This window comes from Monodon monoceros, unplaced genomic scaffold (genome assembly GCF_005190385.1).
Source record: "Monodon monoceros isolate NGI ecotype Baffin Bay Population unplaced genomic scaffold, NGI_Narwhal_1 Super_Scaffold_7, whole genome shotgun sequence".
Classification (NCBI taxonomy): Eukaryota; Metazoa; Chordata; class Mammalia; order Artiodactyla; family Monodontidae; genus Monodon; species Monodon monoceros.
Window position 1 is genome coordinate 80,997,760 of NW_021703784.1, and position 15,964 is coordinate 81,013,723.

Genomic DNA, 15,964 nt, shown 5'->3' on the forward strand with positions numbered 1-15,964 from the left:
TTATTAAACTTAGTGCAACTCTTTCTCTTCATTTCTGAATACTTCTGGTGCAGACTTCCATTTCCTTTTCTTCGTGTATCCTGCTCCTTCCCTCTATCTTAGTCAAGAAAATTGAAAGAGAGGTTTTTCCAGCTTTCTCAGCACATTTCTGGTTTACATTTTAAGGAGAAATGTGATTTGCTTGCCAAATTACAAGCATCAGTTTTGTCAGTAGCTTAACTTGAGAGTTTAGTTAAAATAATTTTTGTATGCTGATGCGAAAGTGTTTTTCACCATCCTTCTTGTAATAGCAGTAATTTTTCTATCTTTATATTCAAGAAAAAATATCTGAAATTGTACTAAGATGTCCCCTAATCTGTACTGCATTTGGTTTGAAACAAGATAATTCACTCATTATTAATCTTAAAATCTCTGAGTTTTAAAAACATGTAACATCAACTACACCCCAGGACCTTCTAACTTACTCCCTGCGGTCTACATTTCTGAATGCTTTTAACAATTAAAGTCACTCCTCCCCCCATACTTTTGAATAGTTAAATGAAGATAATGTGGAGAACATACCTTTACTAAATCAATATTCAGGTTAAATATTTGGACCATGTTTGTATTCAAATTATGATAATCAGTAATATCTTTGGATTTGTTTCTCTTTCCAACTTTCAGAAAATAAGTATTCCCTCCAAAAACCCCCATAAATCAACAAAGTAATATACTTACTGATACAATATAATATACTTACCGATACATGCATAATGCTTAAGTAGTATTAATTATACAGTTACCGAAACCTGCAAGGATCAAAAGATTTTATTTTTAAGAAGGATTTCTCATGCTGCATGGATTATGTTGCTACATAATAGCTCAGTAGTACTTCTGCTGAATTGTAAAATAGCTTAGAGAGGAATATGATGCCCATAGTTGGTGTAATGCATTGGTAATTAAGAGGGTGGGAGGTTAAGCTTCATTAACTGCTGAGGGATTGTATCTTGGGTTTTATTATGCCCTAGAGAACATAAAAAGTGAGAAGGGTCAAACTGTTGGAATCAGATTTTGCTTGTGCATCTGCCAAAACAAAGACCACAAAATAATAAAGCAGTAAGCACAGAATGACATGAGTTGAAAAGGGAAGAAATATATCTGCAGCATCTTATGGATAAGGATAAGTGTTTCTGTTGAAAAGAATAAAAAAAATACTGGAGTATACTTTGGTATTGAAAGTTTGTAATAATTTCGTTTCATATAGCTTTTTTAAAAAGTTGAATAAATAGTTGTTTTTGTCCAAAGGTATTGCCAATTTCTTTATTCTTGTTAATTTTCTAACTTGGTGTATTTGATTAAAAGAGAGACAGACACTTTATACTTGCCATACTATCTTCTGTGGGGAACTTATGATGCCTGCTTTTTATTTTTATTTATTTATGATCCTTATTACCAAATGTATGTGAACTGTAAGCACCGCATTGCAGAAAGGAACAAAAAATCTGATGTATATTCTTCCTCTTAGGAAACAAGGATACTGGGTTAGAAATCAAGACGGGGTGATTTTCGAAAGTATGAGGGAGGATGCTGATCTGTGATTGATGGCTATAATAGTTGATTATTAAAGAGATTATTCTTAGCATTCTCTCAAAATAGACATTTTATCAAAACATCAATTAAATTTTTTGTTTGATTAGATACAGGCATTGCAACAAATGGTAGAGATTACAGATACAGTGGTCATCTCTGATAGGGTCAATGATTCACCATGAGCAGGGTAGGTGATGGCATACTTCAAAAATTGTAGGGCTTACAAATATAACAACATGTTGAATGCAAACTCTTAAAGAAATTTCTGAATATTAGAAGAAAAAAGTACCAGAGTATTTTTTTTCCCAAAAATGTCATTTCTTGGTATATCTAATCATTCATTTTCACTTGAAGAGAACAGGAAAATGGATTTCACTTCTTACATTCCCTCCATTCCTCAGTATCATGTCACATTTTTAGTTCCTTCCTTTTCTTCATGTTTAGTCCTTAACTTTCTTGTTCTGCTTTTTATTCTCTTCGCAGCAAGTCTTTTTTCCCACCAGTTTTATTGAGATGTAGTTGACATATAACATATTATTTTAAGGTGTACAACATAATGTTTGGATATATGTGTATATTGTGGAATAACTACCACAATAAGTTTAGTTAACATCCATCACCTCACAGTTACAATTTTTTTCTTGTGATGAGAACTTTTAAGATCTACTCTCTCAGCAACTTTCGAATATACAATACAGTATTGTTAGCTATAGTCACCATTGCTGTACCTTTATCATGTACAGAAATTATTTATCTTATAACTGGAAGTTTGTACCTTTTGACCACCATTGCCCATTTCCCTGCTTCTGGCAACCACCAATCTATTCTCTATTTTTATGAGGTCAGATTTTTTAGATCCCACATATAAATGAGCTCATATGGCATTTATCTTTCTTCATCTGACTTATTTCAGTTAGCATGATGCCCTCAAGTCCATCATGTTGTCACAAATGGGAGGATTTCCTTTCATTTTTTTTATGGCTGAATAATATTCTATATATTAAACATTTTCTTCATTCATCTGTTGATGGATACTTAAGTTGTTTCTATGTCTTGACTATTATAAAAAATGCTACAGTGACATGTGGCTACAGATATCTCTTTGATATAATGATTTCATTTCCTTCAAATATATACCCAGAAGTGAAATTGCTGGATCATATGGTAGCTCTATATTTAATTTTTTGAGGAACTTCCATACCGTTTTCCGTAGTGGCTGCACCAATTTACATTTCCACCAACAGTGTACCAGGGTTCTCTTTTCTCCACATCCTTGCCAAAACTTGTTATCTCTTATCTTTTTTATGACAGCCATCTAACAATTATATAAAATAAAATACATTAAAAAAATTTTTATGCTTGATAAACAATATATATGTCTTCATTGTATTAAAAAGTGTTACCATTTTTTACACTTTCTACCTCTTTATTCCTTTTTTATACTGCTGAATTATATCTTCAAATAATTTTTTCAGAAAACGTTTGTGGTAGGTAAGCTTTTGAAACACTATATACCTTTTAAAAAGTATTTTGCACTTATGGTTAATAGGCAGTTTTCCTGGATGGAGAATTCTAGATTTAATATCAGATTTCCTCGTATTTTGAAGACAGTTTTTCCTTGTCTTTTAAAATCCAGTGTTGCTGAGATATCTAATGCTAATCTATTTCTTGGCCCCTAGTAACCTCTAATCTGCTTACCATCTTTATAGTTTGCTTTTTGTAGAATTTTACATATGTGGAATCATGCAGTATATAATATTTTGTATCTGGCTTCTTTCACTTAACATAATGCTTTTTAGATTAACCATATTCCTATATATATATATCAGTAGAGTTTCTTTCTTTAACTGATTTTTTTAGCCATTTACCAGTTGATGGACATTTGGGTTTCCACTTTTGACTATTAAATGAAGTTGTGTGAACATCCACATACTTGTCTTTGTATGGACATGTTTTTACCTAAGAAGATAATGGCTGGATCATATTGAAAGTGTTCACTTTTTAGAGAAATTTCCAGACTCTGCTCTAAAGTACCTGTGCAATTTTGCATTCTCACCAGCTGTGTATAAGAATTCCAGTTGCCTGCTTTCTTTTTAACATTTGGTGTGACCATTTTTTGAATTTTATTTTAACAATTCTCATGCACACATTGTCCACTTTGTAAGAGAATAGTATGAAAGAACGTTCAAAGTATAATCATATCTTCTTCCTGAGATATTTAAGGGTTAACTCAGAGGTCTATGGATGCATGCTGCCCTGAGCCAGGAGAGGGAATTAACTAGTCTTCAATGACTGAGGAAATAATTGTAGAGAAAGTAAGGAGGAGGCAGAGCTGAGAGAAGGGGAGAAAAGAAGAATGAAAGACAATAACCTGACTTATTATGTACTTTGAGTTTGACATGCAGTCGAACATTCAGGTAGAATATTCAGAAGGCAGTTAAAAATCTAGGCCCAGAAATTGCAGAATGATTGGAAACAGAAATTTGTTAGCAATCATTTATTTTACCCTCAAACGTTTATTGAATGCTTATTGTATGTCAGACACTGTTATGGACTGAATGTTGTGTCCCCCCTAAAATACATGTTCTTTTCGCATGCAAAATACATTTAGTCCAACCCAAAAACCAATAGTGAACCTGTGAAACCAGGCAAGTTATGTGCTTCCATAATACAGTGGTGGGACAGGCATAGGAGAAACATTCCAAATCCAAGGGAGAAATCAGAAAGAAGGAATGGATGATGGATCCCAAGCAAGTCTAAAATTTAACAAAGCAAATTTCATTAGATCTTAAGGCCCAAGAATAAGTCTCTTTGGTTCAGTCCTCTGCCCTCTAGGCCCACTGGGGTAGCAACATCATGCCTCTTCAGCTGGGTGGGGCACCCTTTTAAACCGAGGTGGGGGCAGCCTTATCCCTCAGGCCTGTACACTTCAGGCCTGTGGTGGGAGTGGCAGCCCTGATGATCTCTGAATCAGTTTTGGGGTCCTTATTCTCTTTTCTTTCTTTTTTTTTAAGTTTTTTTTGATGTGGACCATTTTAAAAGTCTTTATTGAATTTGTTACAATATTGCTTCTGTTTTATGTTTTGCTGTTTTTGGCCGCGAGGCATGTGGGATCTTAGCTCCCCAACCAGGGATCGAACCCGCACCCTCTGCATTGGGAGACAAAGACTTAACCTCTGGACTGCCAGGGAAGTCCCTTTTCTTGAAGGATAGCGCATGTTTGATACCAAATAGCTCTGTGATCTTGTCCTGTAAAGTCAAAGAATTCCTTAATACCGTCTTGCCTTTGTAGTCCCTTTAGTTCAAACTGGCCGCCTCTCTACAGGTATAATCTCATCTCTGTTCCTGGCTTCTGTGAGATATCTGTTTAAGCCTAAGAGTTGTACCCATGATCTCTTTATCAAATGATTATTCAGCCAAACCCTTAGTGTACTTTAAGAACAAGCTTTCTTATTTTTTGCAATATTGATAGGTTGAAAATTTTTCAAATCTTCAGGTTCTGGTTCCTTTTTGCTTATCAATTTCTTTAATTTATCTCTTTCCTTTTGTATTTTACTATAAGCATTCAGGAGGAACCAAGCTGTTCAGAAATTTGCTTAGAAATCTCCTCAGCTAAATATTCAGTTTCATCACTCACAAGTTGTACCTTCCACAAAACTGTAGAACACAGTTCAGCCAAGTGTTTTGCCACTTCATAACAAGGATCACCTTTCCCCAGTTTCGAATAATATGTTCCTCATTTCCTTATGAAACTTCAGCAGAATCACACTTAACATCCATAATTGTAGCATGTACCTCAAAACTCATCAGCCTCTATCCGTTACCCAGTTCCAAAGCCACATTTCTGTTTTTACGTATTTGATACAGCAGCATACCACTTTTCAATACCAAAATCCCCATCACCTTGGGCTACCATAACAAAATATCAGACACGGGGTGGCTTAAACCACAGAAATTTATTTTCTCACAGTTCTTGAGGGTGGGAAGTCCAAGATTAAGGTGCATGCTGATTCAGTTTCTAGTGATAGCTCTTTTTCTGACTTGTAGCTGGCCACCTTTTCACTGTGTGCTCACATGACTGCTCCTTTTTGCGTGTGTGAGGAGAGAGAGAGTGCTTGATCTCTAGTGTCTCTTCTTATAAAGACACTAATCCTATTGGATCATGGCCCCATCCTTATTACCTCATTTAACCTTAATTCCCTAAAGGCTTTATCTCCAAATACTATAATATTAAAGGGTTAGAGTTTCAACATAAGAATTTGCAAGGACATAAACATTCAGTCCATAGCAGGTGTTAATGATGAAAAGAGACTAAGACATAGTCTCTACCCTTAAGCATCTCACAGTGGAATCACTGAAATTTGAGAAGCCTTTTTTTTTTTGCGGTATGCGGGCCTCCCACTGCTGTGGCCTCTCCTGTTGCGGAGCACAGGCTCCAGACGCGCAGGCTTAGCGGCCGCTCGGCGGCATGTGGGATCTTCCCGGACCGGGGCACGAACCCATGTCCCCTGCATCGGCAGGCGGACTCTCAACCACTGCGCCACCAGGGAAGCCCCTGAGAAGGCTTTTTTATCTAAATAAAGACATATGAAGAATTTTTATATAGATTTTTTTTTAAGTTGAGACTTCTAAAACACTAGGAATAATGCTGGCAATGCTAGCAATGATACAAAGTCACATGCTTTTTGTTGTGTTGAATTTTGTAGTGAATGCAATATGGACATTCAGTTTGCAAGGAAGAAATATCTGTAGTTAATTAAATGGAAGAGGAGGGATGGGGGGAGTGGGGTAGACTGCTATTTCCTCTATTTCATTTCTTTCCTTTAATGTTTCAACTTCACTTCAGAGAGGGTCTCTTGGATTGGATAGTCATCATCATATATGGATATTCCCAAAAGAGCTTTCTTTGTCTCAAGCACCAATCACTCTTCTAATCTGATGGTTTTAATACAAACACACTACTTCATGGAATAACAAATATTTAAGCTGTTTTTCATTAGAAGAAAGATAGTACACCTAATCGGCCCTTTGAGACTCCATAACTCACTCAATACTGCGAAGTAAATTTTTTTGAAATGCCTAACATTGGTGGGAGGTGTTCCTTTTAATATTGATATAAAAATGAGTTTGGGGTTGGTGGGGTGTGCATAGACCACCATCAGCTCTTTCTTATGGCACTTATTTGCCTTATTATTTCTGTATTGCTTTTTGTTTCTTAAGTTTTTGTGTCTATTTATAGATAAAATATGAAGATTTAGTTCTCATTTAATACCACACATTCTCTTTATGTCTCTGTTTCTCCTTTCAGTATATTTAAGTTGTCTTCCCTGGTCAAGTCAGTTATTCATTGTTTACGTTGTGTCAATTTATTCATTGCAGTATGTAACATTCTATAATTATATGTGTATCCCCTTTTTTGGTACACCAATTATTTTTTCTGAAGTTAATCATTGCCTCATTTTTTTCAACTGTATCAATTATTAGTTCATCTCCAAACTTTCCACTAAAGCCCTAAAACTCCCCCTTAATGTGTTTAAGCATCATCTCCCTAGACTTCTCCATCTTCTTCTTCCAAATGGATTGCTTGCTCTGCAGGCTGTCTACATAGCTGTTATTCTGGTGCTTCCCTTCTTCATCCTAACAGTTGCCTTTGAGAATGAATGGAAGTAGAGGGTAAGTGTGAGATGATAAAGTTGTGGTTTTTTTTAATTTTGTACGTCTGAAAATTTTACATTAGTTTGGTTGACTGTAGAACACTAGGCTAGAAATAACTTCCCCCTGTAAAGTCCAGTGCTGCGTTTGCAAAGTTTGATGCCATTCATATTCCTGACCTGTCCCCACCCAACCCCTGGAAGCTTTTCAGATATTTTCTTTTGCCCCTCTTGTTCTAAAATGTCAGAATTATGTGCTTTGATGTAGGTCTATTTTCATTTACAGTTTGAGTACTCCATAGGATTTTAAATATAAAATGTCATAATTTTCACTTCTGGAAATTTCTCTTATGTTCTTTCTCTGATATTTTCCTCTGCTGTATTTTCTATTTTTCTGTCTAGAAGTGCTAAATCTAAAACTCTTAGAAGAAAACAAAGGTTTTCTTTGACCTTTGGTTTTTTTGATCTTGGATTAGGCAACAGTTTCTTAAATATAACACCAAAAGTACAAGCAACAAAAGAAAAAAAAAAACAATAAATTGGGCTTCATCAAAATTAAAGTTTTTGCATCAGAAGACACTGCTGATAACACATATATATGGAATCTTAAAAATAAATAAATAGTCATGAAGAACCTAGGGGCAAGATGGGAATAAAGATACAGACCTCCTAGAGAATGGACTTGAGGACACAGGGAGGGGGAAGTGTAAGCTGGGACAAAGTGAGAGAGTGGTAGTGTGTATAAGGACATATATATACTACCAAATGTAAAGTAGGTAGCTAGTGGGAAGCAGTTGCATAGCACAGGGAGATCAGCTCCGTGCTTTGTGACCAGCTAGAAGGGTGGGATAGGGAGGGTGGGAGGGAGGGAGACGCAAAAGGGAAGAGATATGGGGATATATGTGTATGTATAACTGATTCACTTTGTTATAAAGCAGAAACTAACATACCATTGTAAAGCAATTATACTCCAATAAAAATGTTAAAAAAAAAAGACTGCTGAGAAAGTAAAAAAGATTAATCACAGAATGTGAGAAAATATCTGTAAATCATGTACATGATAAGGGTCTAATACCCAGAATAAATAAAGAACTATCACAACTCATCAACATAAACAACCCAATTAAAAAATGGGCAAAGGACATATAGACATATTTCCAAGGAAGATATACAAATGACCAAGACTAGCACATGAAAAGATACTCAACATCATTAGTCATTAGTGAAATGCAAATCAAAACCACAATGAGATACCACTTCGTACCCACTAGGATAGCTATTTTTAAAAAAAGAAAGAAAAAGTGTTAGAGAGGATGTGAAAAAATTGGAACCTGCAAACATCGTTGGTAGGAATATGAAATGGTGCAGCCACTGTGGAAAACATTTTTGTAGTTCCTCAAAAAGTTGAACAGAGCTCCCCTATGACCCAGCAATTCTTCTCCTAGGTATGTACCCAAGAGAATTGGAAATATATGTTCACAGAAAAACTCATGCATGAATATTCATAGCCACTTTAGTCTTAATAGCCAAAAAGTGGGAACAATCCAAATGTCTACCAGTTGATGAATGGATAAACAAATGTGACATATCCATACAATGGAATATTATTCAGTCATAAAACAGAATGAAGTATTCATACATGCTACAACATAGATGAACCTTGAAAACCCCATGCTAAGTGAAAGAAAGCAGACACAAAAGGCCATGTGTTATATAATTCTGTTTATATGAAATGTCCAGAATAGACTAAACCATAGGGACAGAAAGTAGATTAATGATTGCCAGGGACTAGGAGAAGGGGGAATGGGGAGTGACTGCTTAATGAGTATGCGGTTTCTTTTGGGAGTGATGAAAATGTTCTGAAAGTAGAAAGTAGTAATGTTTGCATAACTCTGAATATACTAAAAATCACTGAACTGTACACTTTAAAATGCTTAAAATGATGAATTTTGTTTTAGGTGAATTTTATCTCAATTAAAAATACATATCTATATACATGTATATAGATATTTATTATTTATATATATGAAAACCTTTATATATATATAATCTTATAAACCTTATATATATAACCTTTAGATGGATGTTACTAGAGTGTACTTTCTATACATATTTTGAACATTTTCATCCTTAGCTTTAGGAAACAAGCATCTGTTTTATCAATACTAAAATTAGAATCATTATAATTTTCACCTTACTTGTAACAGTTTTTAAAATAGTGAAATGTCCGCCCTAGGAGTAGATGCATATTTAATAAGATATATAAGGAAATGCTTACCTGTTTTTTTGTTTACATATGTTAGCCATATTAATGAGGTCTCTAATATTTTAGGTCTAGTTCTTTAATACTGTACACCTTAATGTTAGAACATTTCTATTCAAAATTGATATAGTTTAATCAATGAAAGAAAGTGTGGTATACATTTTTAAAATATACATTCCATCTCTTTTGCAAAAAATTTTTTTAATGTTTTTGTTGTTTAGTTTTGGATGACCTTTTTTAAAACTATTAGTAAGTGTTCCTGAGATTGCAAAAAAGTTAACACAAATATTTATACTAAACATTGCCTAATATTGGCAATAAAAAAATGTGCAGCTCTGAGTAATAGTTAAGACAATTATTTGACTGAATTCTCATAATCGAACTTTTATTGAATGCTTAACATGTGGCAGGTACCATTCTCCGCATTTACATTTTTAACTCATTTATTACTTACAACAAACCAATGAAGTAAATACTATTATCTACATTTTTTCCGTTAATCAGTGGAGGCATATAGAGGTGCTACTAGTGGTCAGTGTAACCACAGACACAACTCTAATGTAAAGTCAAGATTTGAATCTAAACAGTCTGGATGCAGAATTCAAATTCATAACTGCTGTGTTGGGTTGAACTATATGCCTCACAAATATTTGTTTCCATTGGAAAAATAAGTTACTTTATATTTTGTAAGAGATTAATGCTTTGCTAGGAATGATGTATTCAGAGTTTTAATGATACAACTAGTTTCTAATAGTGGCATATATTATAGAGTGAATCCACTTTGAGATCTTTTAGGAGATGACTAAGATATATGATGGTTACTGTATTTCTAGGTGATTAGTTGACATGATTCTAAGCATAAGTAAATTTGATCCTGAAAAGTAAAAGTTGCAACTTCGACTAATTTATGACGTGGCACAAGATTATGTTTACTATCCAAATGCCCCACATTATCTTTATGATTCTAGGTAATAAAAAAACAAAATTATTGCTGGTGCTTTCCTTCTGCAAAAATCAATGTGTACCTTTTTCTTTGGATTATTTCTATAGTACCTCTTCACAAAACCATGTTTCTATATGTTTTCTGGTAGCCACTCAGTAGGTCACTCAGTAGTAGGTCAGCTTCCAAAAAAGAAAAGAAAAATTGGAATTCAATGTCTCTTCATTTAATCAGAGATTTTAAATTCTATTTTCATTTTTAAAAGAAGATCATAGGCTTGCAGGTGCAAAACTAATGTGTGATATGGGCAAAATAAATGTCTTTATTCTTAGTTGTTACTTCACCCATTATTTCGGTGAATGAGTTTTTTGAATTCTAGAATTACAAACCAGTAAACAGATTACGTACATGCTTTATTTTTACCTTGTGGCAAACATAACAATAATTACATGTAATACATAAGTGCTAATTCTAGACTTTGCTTGAAGTGTATAAATTTTTCTAATGATCATAGCCTCTTGCAATAGCATTTGATTTTTGCTAGTATAAAAATTTGAGTATTTTCTTTAAATTCTAATTCACTGGTAAAAATTTAAACTTCACATTTAATATTATGTAAACCCTCTTTCTCTGCTTTAGAAATATCTATATTGTCATGATTTTATGCTTGAATCAATTTGAAGTTGTCAATTTTTAATACATTGGAAAGTTCTAGTATTGCTAATATGATTTAAGAAAATTTTCACTTTTTTTTTTTTAACCACAGATGCTCAGTAATATGTCATTCTGTTTTCTTAGGAACTTCCTGCACCATTACTTGATGATAATTGTAAAAAAGAATGTGATGAAGACATATATAATCATAAAACAGAATCTAACATTAAGATGAAAATAGCTTGGCGTTACCAGTTATTACCCAAGATGGAGGCAAGTCAATAAACTGTTTGTAAAATTTGCAAATATATTTGTTTTCATTTTACAGGATCTCTTGTGGTATACTTGTTATTCTTTAAATGTAATACAATGTATATTTGTTTATTTATTTATTTATTTTTTGCGGTACGCGGGCCTCTCAATGTTGTGGCCTCTCCTGTTGCGGAGCACAGGCTCCGGACACGCAGGCTCAGCAGCCATGGCTCATGGGCCCAGCCGCCCTGCGGCATGTGGGATCTTCCCGAACTGGGGCACGAACCCGTGTCCCCTGCATCAGCAGGCAGACTCTCAACCACTGCACCACCAGGGAAGCCCTATATTTGTTTATTTAAATAATTAGTTATTTCATTTGTAAAGTATCTTATCAAGATGACTTTTTCCCAGTTTTATTCTGAAATAATTGACGTATGTCACTGTATAAGCTTAAGGTGTACAGCATGGTGGTTTGATTTACATATATTGTGAAATGACTGCTAGAGTAGGTTCAGTTAACATCCATCATCTCATATAGAGAAAATGAAAAGAAAAGAAAGAAGAAAAAGAAATATTTCCCCTTGTGATGAGAATGCTAGGATTTACTCTCTTAACTTTCCTATATATTATTCAACAGTCTTAGCTATAGTCATCATCATGTACATTATATCCCTAGTACTTATTTACCTTATAACTGGAAGTTTGTAACTTTTAACCACCTTCCTCCAATTCTCCCTCCCACTACCCTCTGCCTCTGGTACCCAACGTCTAATCTGTTTTTTCTGTTAGTTAGTTTCTGTTTTATTTTGTTTTGTTTTTAGATTACACATGTGAGTGAGATCATACATTATTTGTCTTTCTCTGTCTGACTTATTTCACTTAGCATAGTGCCACTAAGTTCCATCCTTGTTGCAAATGGCAAGATTTCCTCATTTTTTATGACTAAACAATATTCCATTGCATATATCTCACAACTTCTTTATTCATTTATCCATCAATTGACACTTTGTAAATAAAGCTGCTATGAACATAGGGTTGCATATACCTTTTTGAGTTAGTGTTTTCATTTCCTTTGAATATATTCCCAGAAGTGGAGTTGCTAGATCATATGGTAGTTCTATTTTTAATTTTTTGAGGATCCTCCATACTACTTTCCATAATCACTGCACCAATTTACAATTCCACCAACATTGCACAAGGGTTCCCTTTTCTCCACATCCATGCCAGCATTTGTTGTCTCTTATCTTTTCCATGATGGCTGTTCTAACAGGTGTGAGGTGATTATTTTAACAACTTAACATTGTGGTTTTAATTTGCATTTCCCTAATGACTATTGTTGAGTGTATTTTCATGTACCTGTTGGCCTTTTTAATTTTGTCTTTGGAAAAATGTTTATTCAGGTCCGTTGTCCATTTTTAAATTAGGTTAGTGTTTTTTTTTACTATTGAGTTATATGAGTTTTTAAATATATTTTGGATATTAACCCCTTATCAGATACATGTTTTGCAAAAAATTTTTCCCATTCCATAGGTTATCTTTTCACTTTATTGATGGCTTCTTTGGCTGTACAGAAGCTTTTTAATTTGATATAGACATGCTTGTTTATTTTTTATTTTGTTGCATATGTTTTGGGTGTCATATCCAAAAACTTATTACCAAGACCCATGTCAAGGAGCTTTATTCCTGCGTTTTCTTCTAGGAGTTTCATGGTTGCAGGTCTTACATTTAAGTCTTTAATGCGTTTCAAGTTAATTTTTGTGAGTAGAGTAAGATAGGGGTCCAGTTTCATTCTTTTACATGTGAATATCTAATTATCCCAGCACCATTTATTGAAGAGAATGCCTTTTCTGTATTGACTATTCTTGGCTACCTTGTCAAACATTAGTTGACCATATATGCTTGGGTTTATTTCTGGGTTTTCAAGTCTGTTCCATTGGTCTATTTGTCTGTTTTTATGTCAGTATCATACTGTTTTGATTAATATAGCTTTATAGTATAGCTTGAACTCAGGAAGTATGATGCCTCCTGCCTTGTTCTTCTCTCTCAAAATTTCTTTGGCTTTTTGGGGTCTTTTGTGGCTTCATATAAATTTTACTAGTGTTTTTCTCCTACCTCTGTAAAAAATGACATTAGAATCTTGATAGGGATTGTACTGAATCTATAAATGGCTTTTGGTAGTATTAACATTTTAACCATATTAATTCTCCCAACCCATGAACATGGAATACCTTTCCATTTATTTGTGTCTTCTTCAATTTCTTTCATCAGTGTCTTGTAGCTTTCAGAGTAGAGATCTTTCACCTCCTTGGTTAAATTTACTCTTAAGTATTTTATTGTTTTTGATGCTATTGTAAATGGGATGATATTTCCTAAAAATAAAATTATGGTTTGTTCTTTTTTTACCCAAATAGATTATTGCATTTCTTCCATAATCTCCCTATAGAATCTTTTATTCTAGGGTTGCAAGACAGAGTAAGTGAACTAATTAAGCCATTTCTATCTAATATAGTTGCCTATAAATATTCAATATAAGTAGTGGTTCTTTGGAATTACTGTTTTTATTCCTGTACATTTCATTTTCAACCATTACATTTTCAAGCTGTCTGGTAACCTCTCCTATCTAGGATAAACTAAGAGACAGGATGTGAGGGGAAATTTTCTGAGAAGTCAAAACACATGTCAGTAAATCTGCCTACTAAATAAAGCTTATGAACTCTGCTCCTATTGAAGGCCCCTCCATTTGATTGTTTCCTTCATTTTTCAGAACACTTTGAAGTCTACCAGACATTATCATACTGGTAGAAAAGTGGGGGAGATTCTATCTGAATAAGACAATTCCCATACTCCACACTTCTCTAGTCTTCCACATTGACTTCAGTGTTACCTTTCCCAATTACAGAAATATGTTTATAACACCTCTTAACTGAAAATGTTTAATTTGGTTTCCTGTTTCCTGCCCCCTTCTAAATGCATGGCAGACTGTCAATCACATTACCTTCCTGCCAGCCTTAGACATAGCCTTAGAATTCTCTGCAGAATGTCTGGGTGGTCACTACCAGTTAATAAGAATTAGAATGTGAGATGAAACCCATTATAAACCCACAATGTGAAATATAAAATTCTCAAGTTGTATACAAGATTTATACCACCTAATCCAAGCCTACCTTTTTAGTCTCTGTCCTGTGTGTATATAAAACACTATATTCACCCATCCTATGAGGACTGCTCTTTGTGAATTGCTTGTATTTTTGCTGGTGATGCTTTTCACTTTCTTATTCACCAACTCATCCTTCTCCAAGGGCAAATGATATGTAATTATCTAATTTCTTATATTTGTTTCCATAGCACCACATGCATTTTAAAGTACTTCTCTACATTGTTTTATAGTTAGTTGGTAGTATAATTCTTTTCTCCACCAGACAGAATTCTCTAGAGGACAGAGAGCTTGTTTTATTATATTTTCTGTTGTATCTCCAGCACCTATGTTAATGCCATTTATTCATTCAGTCAGAAAATATTGATTAAGCATCAACTGTGTACCAAGTATAAAATGTGTTGTAATAGGTGGATATTAAGCAATGGTAAATTGTTCTAATTTAGGTGGGAAAGCTATTTGAATAGTATCATTTTTAAGTGAGATTTATTTAAATGACTGTGAACAAACTACAAATAGGAGAGGGGTTATTTGCAACTCACAGTAGAATAAGGAATAGTCTACCAACTAAATTTTTGAAAACGGGAGAAAAAGTAAAAAGGAAACTTAGGTAGTCCTTAAACATACAAGAACAGATGCCAAATTTCAATTATAATAAAAGAAATGCAAATTAAAACTATACTGGCCTGCCATTTTTCTATTATTAGATTGTCAGTAATCTAAAATGTTTGGTAAGACACTAAATTAGCAAAGGTGGGAAGAAACTAGTACTCTCATACTTTGCTGGTAAAAATGTAAATAGGTACAGCTTCCATGGAGGGTAGTTTGGCAGTGTCCTTCAAAATTACAAAAACGTATACGCTTTGATTCTTTTGGAAATTTACGTCATGAATATATTTACTCAGATGTACAATGAATTATGTATGACCTACTTATGAGGCATTTTTTTTAATAATTAAAGATTGGAAATAACCTAAATGTCCATCAATAAGCAACTAGTTAAATAAATTACAGTATATGTGGACAGTAGAAAACCATACATTTGTATTAAAAAGTGAAAGGAAGCTCTATGTAATCAGAATTTGTTACAGGCATAGCTTAGAATGGGATTGAAAACTGGGTACAAGAGACCAGAATAAATGTAGTTATTCTGCTTGGGAAAACGTGAGTTAATTTACAAAGATTAAAACAGACAAGCAATGTAGGGACTAGCACTTGAGAACCCTAATAGCAAAGAACTTCATGCCTTTAATCTGGCTGATTCATTTAAGTAACTGGGCTTAAGGGTGACTCTTTTGTAAAGAGTGACTGTATTTCTAATTTTTTCTACTGGTATGTTCTGAAAGTCATTAAGAACGTAAGCTCTAAGTTGAATTTAGCTTTTGTGTAAAGACAATATACCAATTCAGTTTTAGATCATATAAAATACTTGTATCTTCCATTTCTTTTATTTTTACTCTTAGCTAGGTTTTGGTCTTTTC

At 33.9% G+C, this 15,964-nt stretch overlaps 1 protein-coding gene across 2 annotated transcripts in view; it reads left to right on the forward strand.

The window, feature by feature from the left end:
* The window catches only part of ELP4 (elongator acetyltransferase complex subunit 4), a 243,698-nt gene that overhangs the window by 50,437 nt on the left and 177,297 nt on the right, over positions 1–15,964 (forward strand). For both annotated transcript variants that reach the window (XM_029207344.1, XM_029207346.1), the window contains exon 4: positions 11,222–11,350. In XM_029207344.1, the coding sequence (XP_029063177.1) occupies positions 11,222–11,350 (129 nt within the window). The remainder of the gene's footprint in view (positions 1–11,221; positions 11,351–15,964) is intronic.